Genomic DNA, 13,770 nt, shown 5'->3' on the forward strand with positions numbered 1-13,770 from the left:
CCCCACCGCCTTATTTTCACCATGGGCGTCTAGTCCCTATATACCTCCATCCCCCACCAGGAAGGTCTCAAAGCTCTTCGCTTCTTTTTGGATTCCAGACCTAACCAACTCCCCTCTACCACCACTCTCCTCCGTCTAGCAGAATTAGTTCTTACTCTCAATAATTTTTCCTTTGGCTCCTCCCACTTCCTCCAAACCAAAGGTGTAGCCATAGGCACCCGCATGGGTCCCAGTTATGCCTGCCTTTTTGTTGGCTTTGTGGAACAGTCCATGTTCCAAGCTGATACAGGTATCTGTCCCCCTCTTTTCCTTCGCTACATCGATGACTGCTTTGGTGCAGCCTACTGCACGCATGATGAGCTCATTGACTTTATTAACTTTGCCTCCAACTTTCACCCTGCCCTCAAATTTACTTGTTCTACTTCTGACACCTCCCTCCCCTTTCTTGATCTTTCTGTCTCTATCTCTGGAGATGGCCTATCTACTGATACCTACTATAAGCCTAGAGACTCTCACAGCTACCTGGACTATTCCTCTTCCCATCTTGTCTTTTGCAAAAATGCTATCACCTTCTCACAATTCCTCCGTCTCTGCCACACCTGCTCTCAGGATGAGGCTTTTCATTCCAGGACAAAGGAGATGTCTTCTTTTTTTAAACAAAGGGGCTTCCCTTCTTCCACCATCAACTCTGCTCTCAAACGCATCTCTCCCATTTCCCGCACATCAGCCCTCACCCTATCTGCCCACCATCCCACTCGGGATAGGGCCCCCCCCTATCCTCACCTATCACCCCCCCGCCCAGCCTCTGGATCCAACATATAATTCTCCGTAACTTCCGCCACCTCCAACGGGATCCCACTACCAAGCACATCTTTCCCTCCCCCCCTTTCTGCTTTCTGCATGGATCGCTCCCTACACGACTCCCTTGTCCATTCATCTCCCCCCATCCCTTCCCACCGATCTCCCTCCTGGCACTTGTCCTCGCAAGCGGAACAAGTGCTACACCTGCCCTTACACTTCCTCCCTCACCACCATTCAGGGCCCCAGACTGTCCTTCCAGGTGAGGCGACAGTTCACCTGTGAGTCGGCTGGTGTGGTATACTGCGTCCGGTGCTCCCAGTGTGGCCTTTTATATATTGGTGAGACCCGACGCAGACTGGGAGACCGTTTCGCTGAACACCTACGCTCGGTCTGCCAGAAAAAGCAGGATCTCCCAGTGGCCACGTCCCATTCCCATGTCTACCCATGGCCTCCTCTACTGTCAAGATGAAGCCACACTCAGGTTGGAGGAACAACACCTTATACACCAGTTAGGTAGCCTCCAACCTGAAGGCATGAACATTGATTTCTCTAACTTCTGTTAATGCCCCTCCACCCCTTCTTACCCCATTCCCGATATATTTAGTTTTTTTTTGTTTTTTTCCCCCTCACTTTTTTTCCTTTCTCTCTCTGCCTGTTCTCCATCTCCCTCTGGTGCTCCCCTCCCCCTTTCTTTCTCCCTAGGCCTCCCGTGCCTGATACTTTCCCTTCTCTAGGTCTGTATCCCTTTTGCCAATCACCTTTCTGGCTCTCAGCTTCACCCCAACCCCTCCGGTCTTCTCCTGTCATTTCACATTTTCCCTTCCCCCTCCGACTTTCAAATCTCTTACTATCTTACCTTTCAGTTAGTCCCGACGAAGGGTCTCGGCCTGAAACGTCGACAGTGCTTCTCTCTATAGATGTTGCCTGGCCTGCTGCGTTCCACCAGCATTTTGTGTGTGTTGCTTTAATCTATTTCAACTGGATTCAGACTTTTCTGTTAATGGGAATAGTTTTTCATCATTTACTCTCAAATTTAAATATTTCTATTTTTAGAATATAGAACAGAACAGTTTCTTAAGCCATGTTGTGCTGAACTAATTAAGCTAATGATGCCTAATTAAACTAATTTCTTCTGCTTTCACACCTCTTCATTCCCTGTGTGTTCATGTGACTACCTAGGAGCCTTTTAAATGCCTCCAACAAATCTAACTTCAGCATCTGCCACTCCAGAGAATACACTCCTAGTTTGTCCAACTCTCGAAATAGCACTTGTCTTCTAATTATCAAAGTCTATCAAAACTTTTCTGAACTCTCTTCAAAAGACTTAATATTCCTTCTTGTAATTGGGTGACTTGATTGTATGCAATACTCTTCATGCAGCCTAAACAGTATTTTATAAAGCTGCAACATAACTTCCTGACTTAAACCCAAAGCCTCAACTAATGAAAGCAAGCATGTCATGAGCTTTCTTTATCACCCTATTAGTCTTTGTAGCCATTTTAAGGGAGTTATGGACTTGGACCTCAAGATCCTTTTGTATATTGGTGCTTTTAAGGATCCTAGTATTAGCTGTCAGCCTCCCCTTTACCACGCACTTTCCCAGATCAAACTCTATATGCCATGTCTCTGTTCATATCTGCAACTGATTTATCTTCCACTAAACTCTTTGATCTTCCACACTACCTACAATGTCTCCACTATTTGTGTCTTTGTGCTATTTGGTTTTATTCAATTGCCTCATGGTTTAGTCCACTCAAAGGTGAACCTGCACCACTAACAAACCTCCAGATCATTATGGGTATTTCATTTACACATTTACCCCATATTCACTACAGTGATCATTCTTTCTTGCAAGGCTGTTCAAAACTACATTCTGGAAAAATATGTACATCGCCCATGAGTTCAGTTATTTGGAGGAGATGGTGCGGGTAATCATAGACGTAGCTGTTGGTGCCTGTGGTGATTTGGAAATCTGAGGCTGCTTTTATATCCAGTCATTTGCTTTGTCACTTTTTGCCTTTTGCTTGTTGATATCCACATTGTATGATTGCACCTTTGATAATTGTTGTGTCCTGTGGCCACTTGAGCAGGCTTCTGCAGTGAAGCCTGTCCCACGATGATATTACATTTTACACTTGAGTCCAGGGCCATGTAGAGTAAAGTTGTACATCATTTTAGGTCCAGGAGTCTCTGAAGAGAAGACTGATGGCCTTCTGTGTGCAGAGGCTGCGAGTATATACATGCTGGGCCATTGCTTGAAAGGTGACCTTTACAGCAGCCAACCCTACCCCTAGTGAGCAATAACTGTCTAGCTCAGCTGCAGTAGTTTGTATGCAGAGACACAGGAGAAGAACTGGATTTATAGAAAGGCATTAGTCTGTAATGGAACACACTTGCTCTTGACTGTATGTGTAGAAATGTTTGCCTTGTTGGATGACTTTGGTTCTGGCTGTTACAATTTGTGCAGTGGGGAGACTGAGATGAGAGGAATGACAAAGTGGGACTGTTACAAAGTCGAAGCCAGATTTTCTTCATTGGTTATCACGGCTCAACCAGTTGGTGCTTACCCTCATTTGCCATAGAGGCTGGTGACACAGAGCAAGGCTTGAGGAAATCCTCAGGGTGTAGTGTGGGAGAACTCCACTGTAGGGAATCAGCAAGCGCATAGGAACGGAACAGTAGGTTTCCACAAGAGGATGATGTGTGTTTTGCGGTTTTCTTGGTGATGTTAAAATATCCATCAGAACTTTGCCCCTGTCAAGTTGTTTCAGGCGTCTTCTGCTTAGCTGGAAACTGTCATGACTTGTAACAAACTGTGTTGGGCTGTTGAATGAGTCTAGTGCTTCATACAGATCTCGACATACCACGTTCCTTCCTGCTGAATGGAGCAGAGCAAATGAGGAGTGGCAAGCTCCCAGTCCACTGACCTGGCTCCAATCCCAAATCGCAGTGCTCAGTCAAGAGCTTGCACATTCTCCCTGTGACCACGTGTCTTCTCCAGGTGCTAGGCTTTCATTGTGCATCCCAGTGAGGTGGGTTGATAGGTTAATTGCTGTAAATTGGTACAAGTGTACAAGTAATTGATGTAATGCAGGGAAGTGAGTGTGCAGGTGAGTGTTGTAATCCAGGGAGAGTGAGTGTGCAGGTGAGTGTTGTAATCCAGGGGAGAGAATGTGGAGGTGAGTCTTGTAATCCGGGGAGAGCGAGAGTGCAGGTGTGTTGTAATCCGGGGAGAGCGAGTGTGCAGGTGAGTCTTGTAATCCAGGGAGAGCGAGTGTGCAGGTGAGTCTTGTAATCCGGGGAGAGCGAGTGTGCAGGTGAGTCTTGTAATCCGGGGAGAGCGAGTGTGCAGGTGAGTCTTGTAATCCGGGGAGAGCGAGTGTGCAGGTGAGTTTTGTAATCAGGGGAGAGTGAGTGTGCAGGTGAGTGTTGTAATCCAGGGAGAGCGAGTGCGCAGGTGAGTGTTGTAATCCGGGGAGAGTGAGTGTGCAGGTGAGTCTTGTAATCCGGGGGAGAGGATCTGCAGGTGAGTTTTGTATTCTAGGGAGAGTGAGTGTGCAGGTGAGTGTTGTAATCCAGGGGAGAGAATGTGCAGGTGAGTCTTGTAATCCGGGGAGAGTGAGTGTGCAGGTGAGTTTTGTAATCCGGGGAGAGAATGTGCAGGTGAGTCTTGTAATCCGGGGAGAGCGAATGTGCAGGTGAGTCTTGTAATCCGGGGAGAGCGAGTGTGCAGGTGAGTTTTGTAATCAGGGGAGAGTGAGTGTGCAGGTGAGTGTTGTAATCCAGGGAGAGCGAGTGTGCAGGTGAGTCTTGTAATCCGGGGGAGAGGATCTGCAGGTGAGTTTTGTACTCTGGGGAGAGCGAATGTTCAGGTGAGTCTTGTAATCCGGGGAGAGCGAGTGTGCAGGTGAGTCTTGTAATCCGGGGAGAGCGAGTGTGCAGGTGAGTCTTGTAATCCGGGGAGAGCGAGTGTGCAGGTGAGTGTTGTAATCCGGGGAGAGTGAGTGTGCAGGTGAGTTTTGTAATCCGGGGAGAGCGAGTGTGCAGGTGAGTGTTGTAATCCGGGGAGAGTGAGTGTGCAGGTGAGTTTTGTAATCCAGGGAGAGCGAGTGTGCAGGTGAGTGTTGTAATCCAGGGAGAGCGAGTGTGCAGGTGAGTCTTGTAATCCGGGGAGAGCGAATGTGCAGGTGAGTCTTGTAATCCGGGGAGAGCGAGTGTGCAGGTGAGTTTTGTAATCAGGGGAGAGTGAGTGTGCAGGTGAGTGTTGTAATCCAGGGAGAGCGAGTGCGCAGGTGAGTGTTGTAATCCGGGGAGAGTGAGTGTGCAGGTGAGTCTTGTAATCCGGGGGAGAGGATCTGCAGGTGAGTTTTGTATTCTAGGGAGAGTGAGTGTGCAGGTGAGTGTTGTAATCCAGGGGAGAGAATGTGCAGGTGAGTCTTGTAATCCGGGGAGAGTGAGTGTGCAGGTGAGTTTTGTAATCCGGGGAGAGAATGTGCAGGTGAGTCTTGTAATCCGGGGAGAGCGAATGTGCAGGTGAGTCTTGTAATCCGGGGAGAGCGAGTGTGCAGGTGAGTTTTGTAATCAGGGGAGAGTGAGTGTGCAGGTGAGTGTTGTAATCCAGGGAGAGCGAGTGTGCAGGTGAGTCTTGTAATCCGGGGGAGAGGATCTGCAGGTGAGTTTTGTACTCTGGGGAGAGCGAATGTTCAGGTGAGTCTTGTAATCCGGGGAGAGCGAGTGTGCAGGTGAGTCTTGTAATCCGGGGAGAGCGAGTGTGCAGGTGAGTCTTGTAATCCGGGGAGAGCGAGTGTGCAGGTGAGTGTTGTAATCCGGGGAGAGTGAGTGTGCAGGTGAGTTTTGTAATCCGGGGAGAGCGAGTGTGCAGGTGAGTGTTGTAATCCGGGGAGAGTGAGTGTGCAGGTGAGTTTTGTAATCCAGGGAGAGCGAGTGTGCAGGTGAGTGTTGTAATCCAGGGAGAGCGAGTGTGCAGGTGAGTTTTGTAATCCAGGGAGAGTGAGTGTGCAGGTGAGTTTTGTAATCCAGGGAGAGTGCATGTGCAGGTGAGTTTTGTAATCCAGGGAGAGTGCGTGTGCAGGTGAGTTTTGTAATCCAGGGAGAGTGCGTGTGCAGGTGAGTTTTGTAATCCAGGGGAGAAAATGCGCAGGTGAGTTTTGTTATCAAGAGGGAGCGAGTTTGCAGGGGGATTTGACAAGAAATTAGAAGAGGTTTTAGGGAAAATGAGCAGGGGATCGGATTGCTCTGTGAGCAAGCCCATAGTCTTGATGAGCTGAAAGACTTTCTTCTCAATAATCACCAGCTTTAGAACGATTCGACTGGAGGTTGAGAATTTGTCAGTAATTTTGCAGATGTAGAGGACTACTCTTGTGATGGTGGCTTGATCTTTAGCAATTATGAAAGGACTTTAAAGTACGGGATAGAACATACTAGTGGTTCATTTGGGGATCCCTTAGCTCCAAGTCTCCTTTCTGAATCTTTGGGAAGGTTATAATCTGTGTTCTGGCTGGACATAGAGCAGCCACATCCAAACATGCTGGTGTGCTTGAACAGGAACACGTGTTGTAGTCTGGTCACTGCTGTCTAGATTGTTTTGGAGATTGTCAGGAAGATTGTGGCTTACATCTTTAGAGGCAGTAATGAGACCCTTCCTGTTAAGAATAACAGGTCTCAACAAGTTCTGCATTAAACAACCTCTGTTTGGAGCTGCGTAGATACCTGAGAGGTAGAAGTGGGATCGAAGTCTCAGCCCCCTCCGCCTCCTGTTCTGAACCACCAATAAAATGGCTAAAAGCCTTCATTTCTTCCACAAGTTACAATTACCTCCCAAATTACTGATCAAGATCTGTGTCCTTAATACCAGTGAGCTTTTCTGCAAATAATTCATGACTCCCTTAAGTATTTTAAGCACAGATTGTTTCTGTGGTTCATGTCCATTTTCCTATGTATGAGACTACAGTGATAGCTAATTGCACACAAAGTGAATCAGTTTCACAGTAAGAAAGCAATTCAACCTTGCATCTGGATTGCCATTAACTGTGGGCACTCTGTACTTCATGGAAATGTGCACCATTAGCTCCCATTTGCAGGCAGGCAGTGGGTATTCTGTTTTTACCTACAGTTTAGTTGAAGTTATGCAATTGAATAGTTTTCTCTCCCATGTTTATCAGGTTAGCATAGACCAAAGTTACAGCTTGCTTCTGTGTTAAGCTTGTATTGGTTTGCTTTTAAAAAAAAAATAGGTCAATCTTGGAAAGTGGATTGGGATTTGCATGTAAATATAGGGTTTTATCATTCTGATTAATTTATCTGAATCATCAGCAAATTGAAAATGCTGAAGCACAGATGGTCCATTGGCAGAAAGGAATTATATTGATGAAGTGACAATTCTGCCAGAGCAAATTGTAAGGGTAAGCAACAGAAAAAGTGATTTTGAATAAAGTTGACTACATCAATCTGTTACTTCTATGTAGCAAAGATAAATATAGGTGCCTATCCATTCCTGAATTAGTACATAAACCTCCTGCATGCTATTCAGCACAACTGAATGCAGAATTTCTTTGTTGTGAATACTATTTTGGAAAATAAAACTTCAGGGAGATAAATTGGAACGTGTGCCATGGATATGTGGTGTCCAGTTAACCTGCACCCAACTAACAGAACGAGACCACGCACAAGATTTGATCCTGATTTATCACTGTCAGTGCTAATGGAACTGCCTATTGTCATGGACACCAACCTTGCGAATGGCTGATAAATGCTCAGTCACCTAGTATGAATTTAAGCTAGATTGACCTATTGCAGTGGGGTGGCTTGTGGCTGCAGAGATCGACTGTTTTGGCATAGGAGGTGCTGGACTTAAACACAAGCAATTGAAGCTTTTACAATGGAAGAGAGGAGGAGGGTGCCATCTAGCTGCAGGCATCTGGAAATCTTCAGAGTGAGAGGAATCATCATTCAGATCAATGTAAGGAGTACACTGGGGGTGGGGAGGGTGATGAATGAAGTTTTGCAAACAGATCAGCATTCATAAATGTGGTTAGGATTAGTTAAGGAACCCCTAAGTTAATGCATCTTTAAATGTTACCAGTTGCATCACTACCTGGAACAAAGATTTATACATCACATCTCCATCAGTGACCTATCAAATTGCTGAAAGGACGTAGACCTAACAATTTCACACACTTGTAAGTGCTCCAAACTTCAAATCAGTATCCCAGCCTGCAGATAATCAACCACAATAAGCCCATCACCTAAACACATTGTGGGATGTCAAAACACTTTGCTCTTTCTTGCCAAGAGCTGGGGACCCAAGTGACCATTGCCTGCAGAAAAGAGATCCTGATCATCATTGGAAATCCAAAGACTGACCATATTGGGAATATAAGAATATATTCTCTATTGAGAACCTAAGAGGCAGTAATATACTTACATTAATCATTTGTCTCATACCACAGTCTTCACATAAACTCCACACTACGTCACTTGCAAAGACTACTAGGCAGCAAATCATATCTGATTTAGGAATGAATGTGAGCCAGCTTTACGATCTGTGACTGTTTTAACATCAATACATTCAGGACAATGTGATATTCAAATACAAGAAACTCAAAACGGCTGTTGTGATTCTGGATTTGAGTACAGCTGACATTGGTAGAGATTATGCATAATGAACTGGACAAATCTGTTAACAAAATACAATTGAGGGTTGTGGCGAGGGTACTCAAGAAGAAAAAAAAACACTGTAGGAAAACAAGTGAAGGAAAGCAACAGGCAAAAATCAGCACAACTTACGGCCGTTTACAGTGTTACGAGGAGTAGGAAAAGATAATCACAAAAGAAATTGAAACTGTAAGGAAAGGAAACCTGCACTGGGTATCAATTTCAACATGATTCCATTTTTATCAAGAGGCATTATGGACAGCATTAAAACAGATAATATTTTTTATTTGGAGATAGAGTGTGGAACAGTCCCTTTCCGCCCAGTGAGCCCCACTGCCCAGCAACCCACCTAAGCCTAATTAGGCTAATCAGAGGACAGTTTACAATGACACATTAACCTACTAACTTGTACGTCTTTGGAATGTGGGAAGAAACCGAAGTATCCAGAGGAAGCCCATGTGCTTAGTAGAATGGCATATAAACTTCTTACAGGCAGCATCGAAATCAAACTCTAAACTCTAGCACCCTGAGATGCAATATTGCTGTGCTAATTGCTATGCTTTTATGGTTTGTAAATGACAGCCTTGTTTAAGGGCTCTTAGTTTTATTTTCATTATGATACAGGAAGAGGAAAAATATGTAACATATTCCAAACAGAACAATATGGACTCAAAGACAGAGGCTCACTTGGCCAGCACAAGCAAGTTAACAGTGATGAAGCAAATAGCACGAGACAGTGACGAATCCCCAGGAACAAACAGATGACTTCTGTCCCAGGATTTAAGATAATATGATAGACTATAGTGCACATTCCAAACTATAAGCTTCAAGATTTCCTAAGACTGTATCCATTCATTGATTCCCAAGTCATTTTGCAATTGACTGCTATTTTCACAACATTTTGAAAGCTTTAGTCTTCATGGAGCCGAGCTAAATGATCACATATATTCCCACATTGATATCCTTTTTCTGGAGTTTTGCATCTTGGAAGTTTAATGCTGCATCCGTAATGCTTACATTATACGTTTTGATATCATCAGAGGACTTCTAAACCTGGCTTTTCATCCCCTAATCTATTTGTAAATAGATTTTAATGGTTGTGACTCCACTACCACTCATTATAGGATATTTGTAGCCATATCCTGCTGATGTAATGTCATAACTGTTCTCCCTCTCTCCTCCTTCACATTCAAGTTTAACTGATCTGGTCAAAAATCCTAAGCTCCCAATTGCTCCCTCTCTAATTATTATCTTCAAGTAGTTTATTAACCACAGACATATGACTGACTGATTTCCCTCAATATTACATAGCAATGTTTGATTCAAGAGAATTTTGAAGATGCATCTCACTATAATCTTCTAATATCCTCATCTAATTATCTAATTTCTTTAGAATCTGGGACTGAAAACATCCTGTCCATTATGATTTACTACTCTTTCATAAATTGTTTTTGTTTTCACTGATATATTTAGCTTGCATTAATTCCAGTGAGGCTGCTTCCTGCTTGTTCACCTCAGAAGGAGATACTGTTCGTTCCCTGTTGCAGTCTGACAGAAGGTGAAGTCTTTTGGAGTAGAGAATGCCAGCAGATACTTTGTTGCAGCATTGTGCTTGCAGGCTGTGAAATGTAATGTCTGTCCCCTCAGGATAACTACCGCACATTACATCACAATGTTGCTTATTTTAGAACTTATTTATGTAATGTACCCAGTAACTTTGCTATATTTTACATTGAATAAAATCATAGTAGGATCACTTTGTAAACATTTAATCATTGTTAGCCTGTTATTTTAAACCCCCTTTCATGCTAAATCTAATATGGAGACATAAAAGATGCTGGAATATGGAGCGAGGTAAAAAAAAACAAACTGCTAGATGAATTCAGTGAGTCAAGCAGCAGTTATAGGCAAGGGGATGATCGAGACCCTGCATCAGAACTGAGAACATAGAGGCCAGTAGGTGAAAGGAAGGAGTGAATCAGGCTGCTAGGCAATAGATGAAGTCAAGGGGGGAAAGGGTAGACCAGTTTCAAGTGTGTATCTTGTTTTTGGAGAAGATTTTTCATTTCTGTATTGCCTTGTGTGGATCAGCTGCTGCTAGTGACATTATAGCTCCTGGCCAGAATGGAATTGATTGGTTAACTCTCCTGCTGGTTGTGCTTGGTGACCACACTGCTAAAAATAACTGGGATTGATTTGACCTGGATATTTTGCTTTATGCTTCCTGTTTAAACAGGAGGATGCAATAATTAATTAGCTTCTATCTTCCACAGCAGTTTTTCACCTTGTCAGTTACTGTTAATGAACTCTTAATCAGAAGCTAACAAGATATGTAATCAATAAAGTCGTTGATGAAATTTGATATTTCTACACTGTGCCATGATTATTTACCTTAAAAACAATGTCTTTTTTCTTTTTAAATATCTTGTTTGCTAGTTTAAACAGTGAGATGAAGTACCACAGACTTGAAGTGAGGTTGATTCAATATTTGGTTCACAAGAGTGTTTCCTACTAGAAAGTTACAGAATATAGCATATGAATTCTGCGTTGAATACATTGCAAACTGGGGCATTTTTTAATGGGGATCTTGTAAGATGTGTTTATTCATGTTACAATTGTTCTAATTTGTTAACGTGCATAGGATAAGAAAACTAGGATCAGGCAGTGACTTTGAAGCTTTCTTTCACCGACTTGGCATTACATCTGGCCGTGTGCGATACACAAAAAACAGAGTGAGTATGTGAAATACAGACTGAGAGTTTTGTTCCGTTTTACGTGAGTGTTTAATATTTATGGTTCAGAGTGAAAATCTGTTTGATTACAAATATGAAACCTGATTGAGGCCAATGTGAGCCTAATGATTTGGATGACTTTGATACCAGAATTTAACCCATATTTGGTTGGTTTTAAGTTGCAGAGAGTATGGCAGAGGGATGCATAAGATGGGGAATATCTATAATGGAGTGTGGCTAGGGATACTGTGATGAAAAGCTGTTGATAAATCTGCTGGTTGATGAGGGCACCTAGAGAGATGGGAAACACAAGTAAAAGTTATGGCATGCAGAGATGTAGGAAATGCCCAGCAGGTCAGGTATGATAGCAGAAAGAAAACCAAGTCTGTATTACACAGAGAGAACCAGATTTAATATCACTGGCATAGGTTGTGAAATTTGTTAACTTTGCAGCAGCAGTACAATGCAATGCATAAGTAAAGAAAAAACTGAGTTACAGTAAGAATATATATATTAAACAGTTAAAGAAGGTAGAACAAAAAAAAACAAATTTAAAAAAAGTAGCTAAGTAGTGTTCACAGGTACAATTATCATTCAGAAATTGGATGGCAAAGGGGAAGAAGCTGTTCCTGAATTGCTGAGTGTGTGCCTTCAGGCTTCTGTATCTCCTACCTGATGGTAACAATGAGAAGAGGGCATGTCGTGGGTGGTGGGAGTCCTCAATGATGGACACTGCCTTTCTCAAATCCAGTCAGTTTTCATGCAAAGAGTCCCAAGTTACCTGATTTTTTTCCCCAATAACTTCCCACCTCTTCATCCGTTGTGACCTTGCCCTGTCACTAATATTCCCTTTGCCCTTTCTGTCTCTTCCCCATTCTCTTGACATGATAAAACAAGCCAGCTTTCTTAGTTTTCCAGTTCTGACAAAGGGTCTTTGACCTGAAATATTAACACTGTTTCTCTTTCCCTTTGCCTCGCCCATTGAGTGTTTACAGCACTTTTTTGTTGTCTAGCAAATCCAGATTTTTTGATCTTTCACATATATATCTGGTCAGGGTGGCAGTCCCTTTACTATTCTTCTCTGAGGTAACAGAGTAGTTAGATAGAAGTTGTTATTTTGCATGTATTTTCTAAAAATAAAATCTATACATCGGTTTTGCAGCATAGCCTTTGAAATTGCGGATACAGCAGCTTTATATCCTGGGCTCCATCTGCACTGCCCATTGCATCAAGCTTTGTGTTTGGATATCATTGCTTCCTGATCCTCCTCCATTGAGATGTGGGGTATAGCAGAGCATCCCTTGATTTTCAGCAACACTTTTTTGGTCGATGAAATGCCACCAGAGTTTCCTTTCATTTTGAAACCCTGGCCTTTATTACAAAGATCAATACCAGATGACTTTCAACTGTTTCATTTTAATTAAAGGAGCACACTCACAGTGATAGTGTTTCTGCCTATGCAAACCATTATATAGACAAAAATTGACCAGCTTTCTGATACAATCAACTGGGAGAGGTGCAGCCTTCATCCGTAATGCATTTTGGAAGGACAAACCAGAAGGCTGAGTACAGGGTTAATGGTTGGATGAACAGAGAGACCTTGGGGTTCAAATCCATACATCCCTCAAGGTCGCTGCACAGGTTAATAGGGTAGTTAAGAAGGCCTATGGGATGCTAGGCTTCATTAATAGGGGCATTGAGTTCAAGAGTAGAGAGGTCATGTTGCAACTCTACAAATCTCTGGTGTGACCACACTTAGAGTATTGTGTTCAGTTCTGGTCACCTCATTATAGGGAGAATGTGGAAGCTATGGAGAGGGTGCAGAGGAGATTTACCAGGATTTGCCTGGATTGGAAAACAAGTCTTATGAGGCAAGGTTAGCAGAGCTGGGACTTCTCTCTTTGAAGTGTAGAAGGATGCGAGGAGACTTGATAGAGGTCTACAAGATTATGAGAGGCATGGATAGGGTGGATAGTCAGTACCTGTTTCCCAGGGCACCAATAGCAAACACCAGAGGGCATATGTACAAAGTGAAAGGAGGGAAGTTTAGGGGAGACATCAGGGATAAGTTTTTTTACGCAGAGGGTTGTGGTGGTGGTGGAGGCTAAAACATTAGGGGTATTTAAGAGCCTCTTGGACAGGCACATGGATGAAAGAAAAATAGAGGGTTATGGGGTAGTGTGGGTTTAGTACTTTTTAAAGGAATATATGGGTTGGCACAACATCGAGGACTGAAGGGCCTGTACTGTGCTGTAGTATTCTAGTGTTTAGTAATTTGACAATTTACATTTATAGTTCAGGATAGCTGAGTATGGGGATAAATTTGGTTGTAAAATGCTCCTCAGAATGGGTTTCCATTTATTACTGAGTGGTTTCCATTCATTGTGTTGCTGCAACTTTTTTACCTCAAGATCCTGATCCACTGGAGCCCACTTATTGTTTAGTTTTATTTGATATCCATTCTGCCATGCACGAGTTTACATCTTCTATTCTCACCTCTGTCTTTTCATTTTCATCATTTTCTGTGCTAATCATTTGAAACCCTGCTGGTTTCATTGGCTGT

At 43.3% G+C, this 13,770-nt stretch overlaps 1 protein-coding gene across 2 annotated transcripts in view; it reads left to right on the top strand.

Moving 5' to 3' along the window:
• Positions 1–13,770, top strand: part of naalad2 (N-acetylated alpha-linked acidic dipeptidase 2) — a 110,827-nt gene that overhangs the window by 84,002 nt on the left and 13,055 nt on the right. For both annotated transcript variants that reach the window (XM_059964601.1, XM_059964602.1), the window contains one exon: positions 11,117–11,207. In XM_059964601.1, the coding sequence (XP_059820584.1) occupies positions 11,117–11,207 (91 nt within the window). The remainder of the gene's footprint in view (positions 1–11,116; positions 11,208–13,770) is intronic.

Source organism: Hypanus sabinus, chromosome 3 (genome assembly GCF_030144855.1).
Source record: "Hypanus sabinus isolate sHypSab1 chromosome 3, sHypSab1.hap1, whole genome shotgun sequence".
Classification (NCBI taxonomy): domain Eukaryota; kingdom Metazoa; phylum Chordata; class Chondrichthyes; order Myliobatiformes; family Dasyatidae; genus Hypanus; species Hypanus sabinus.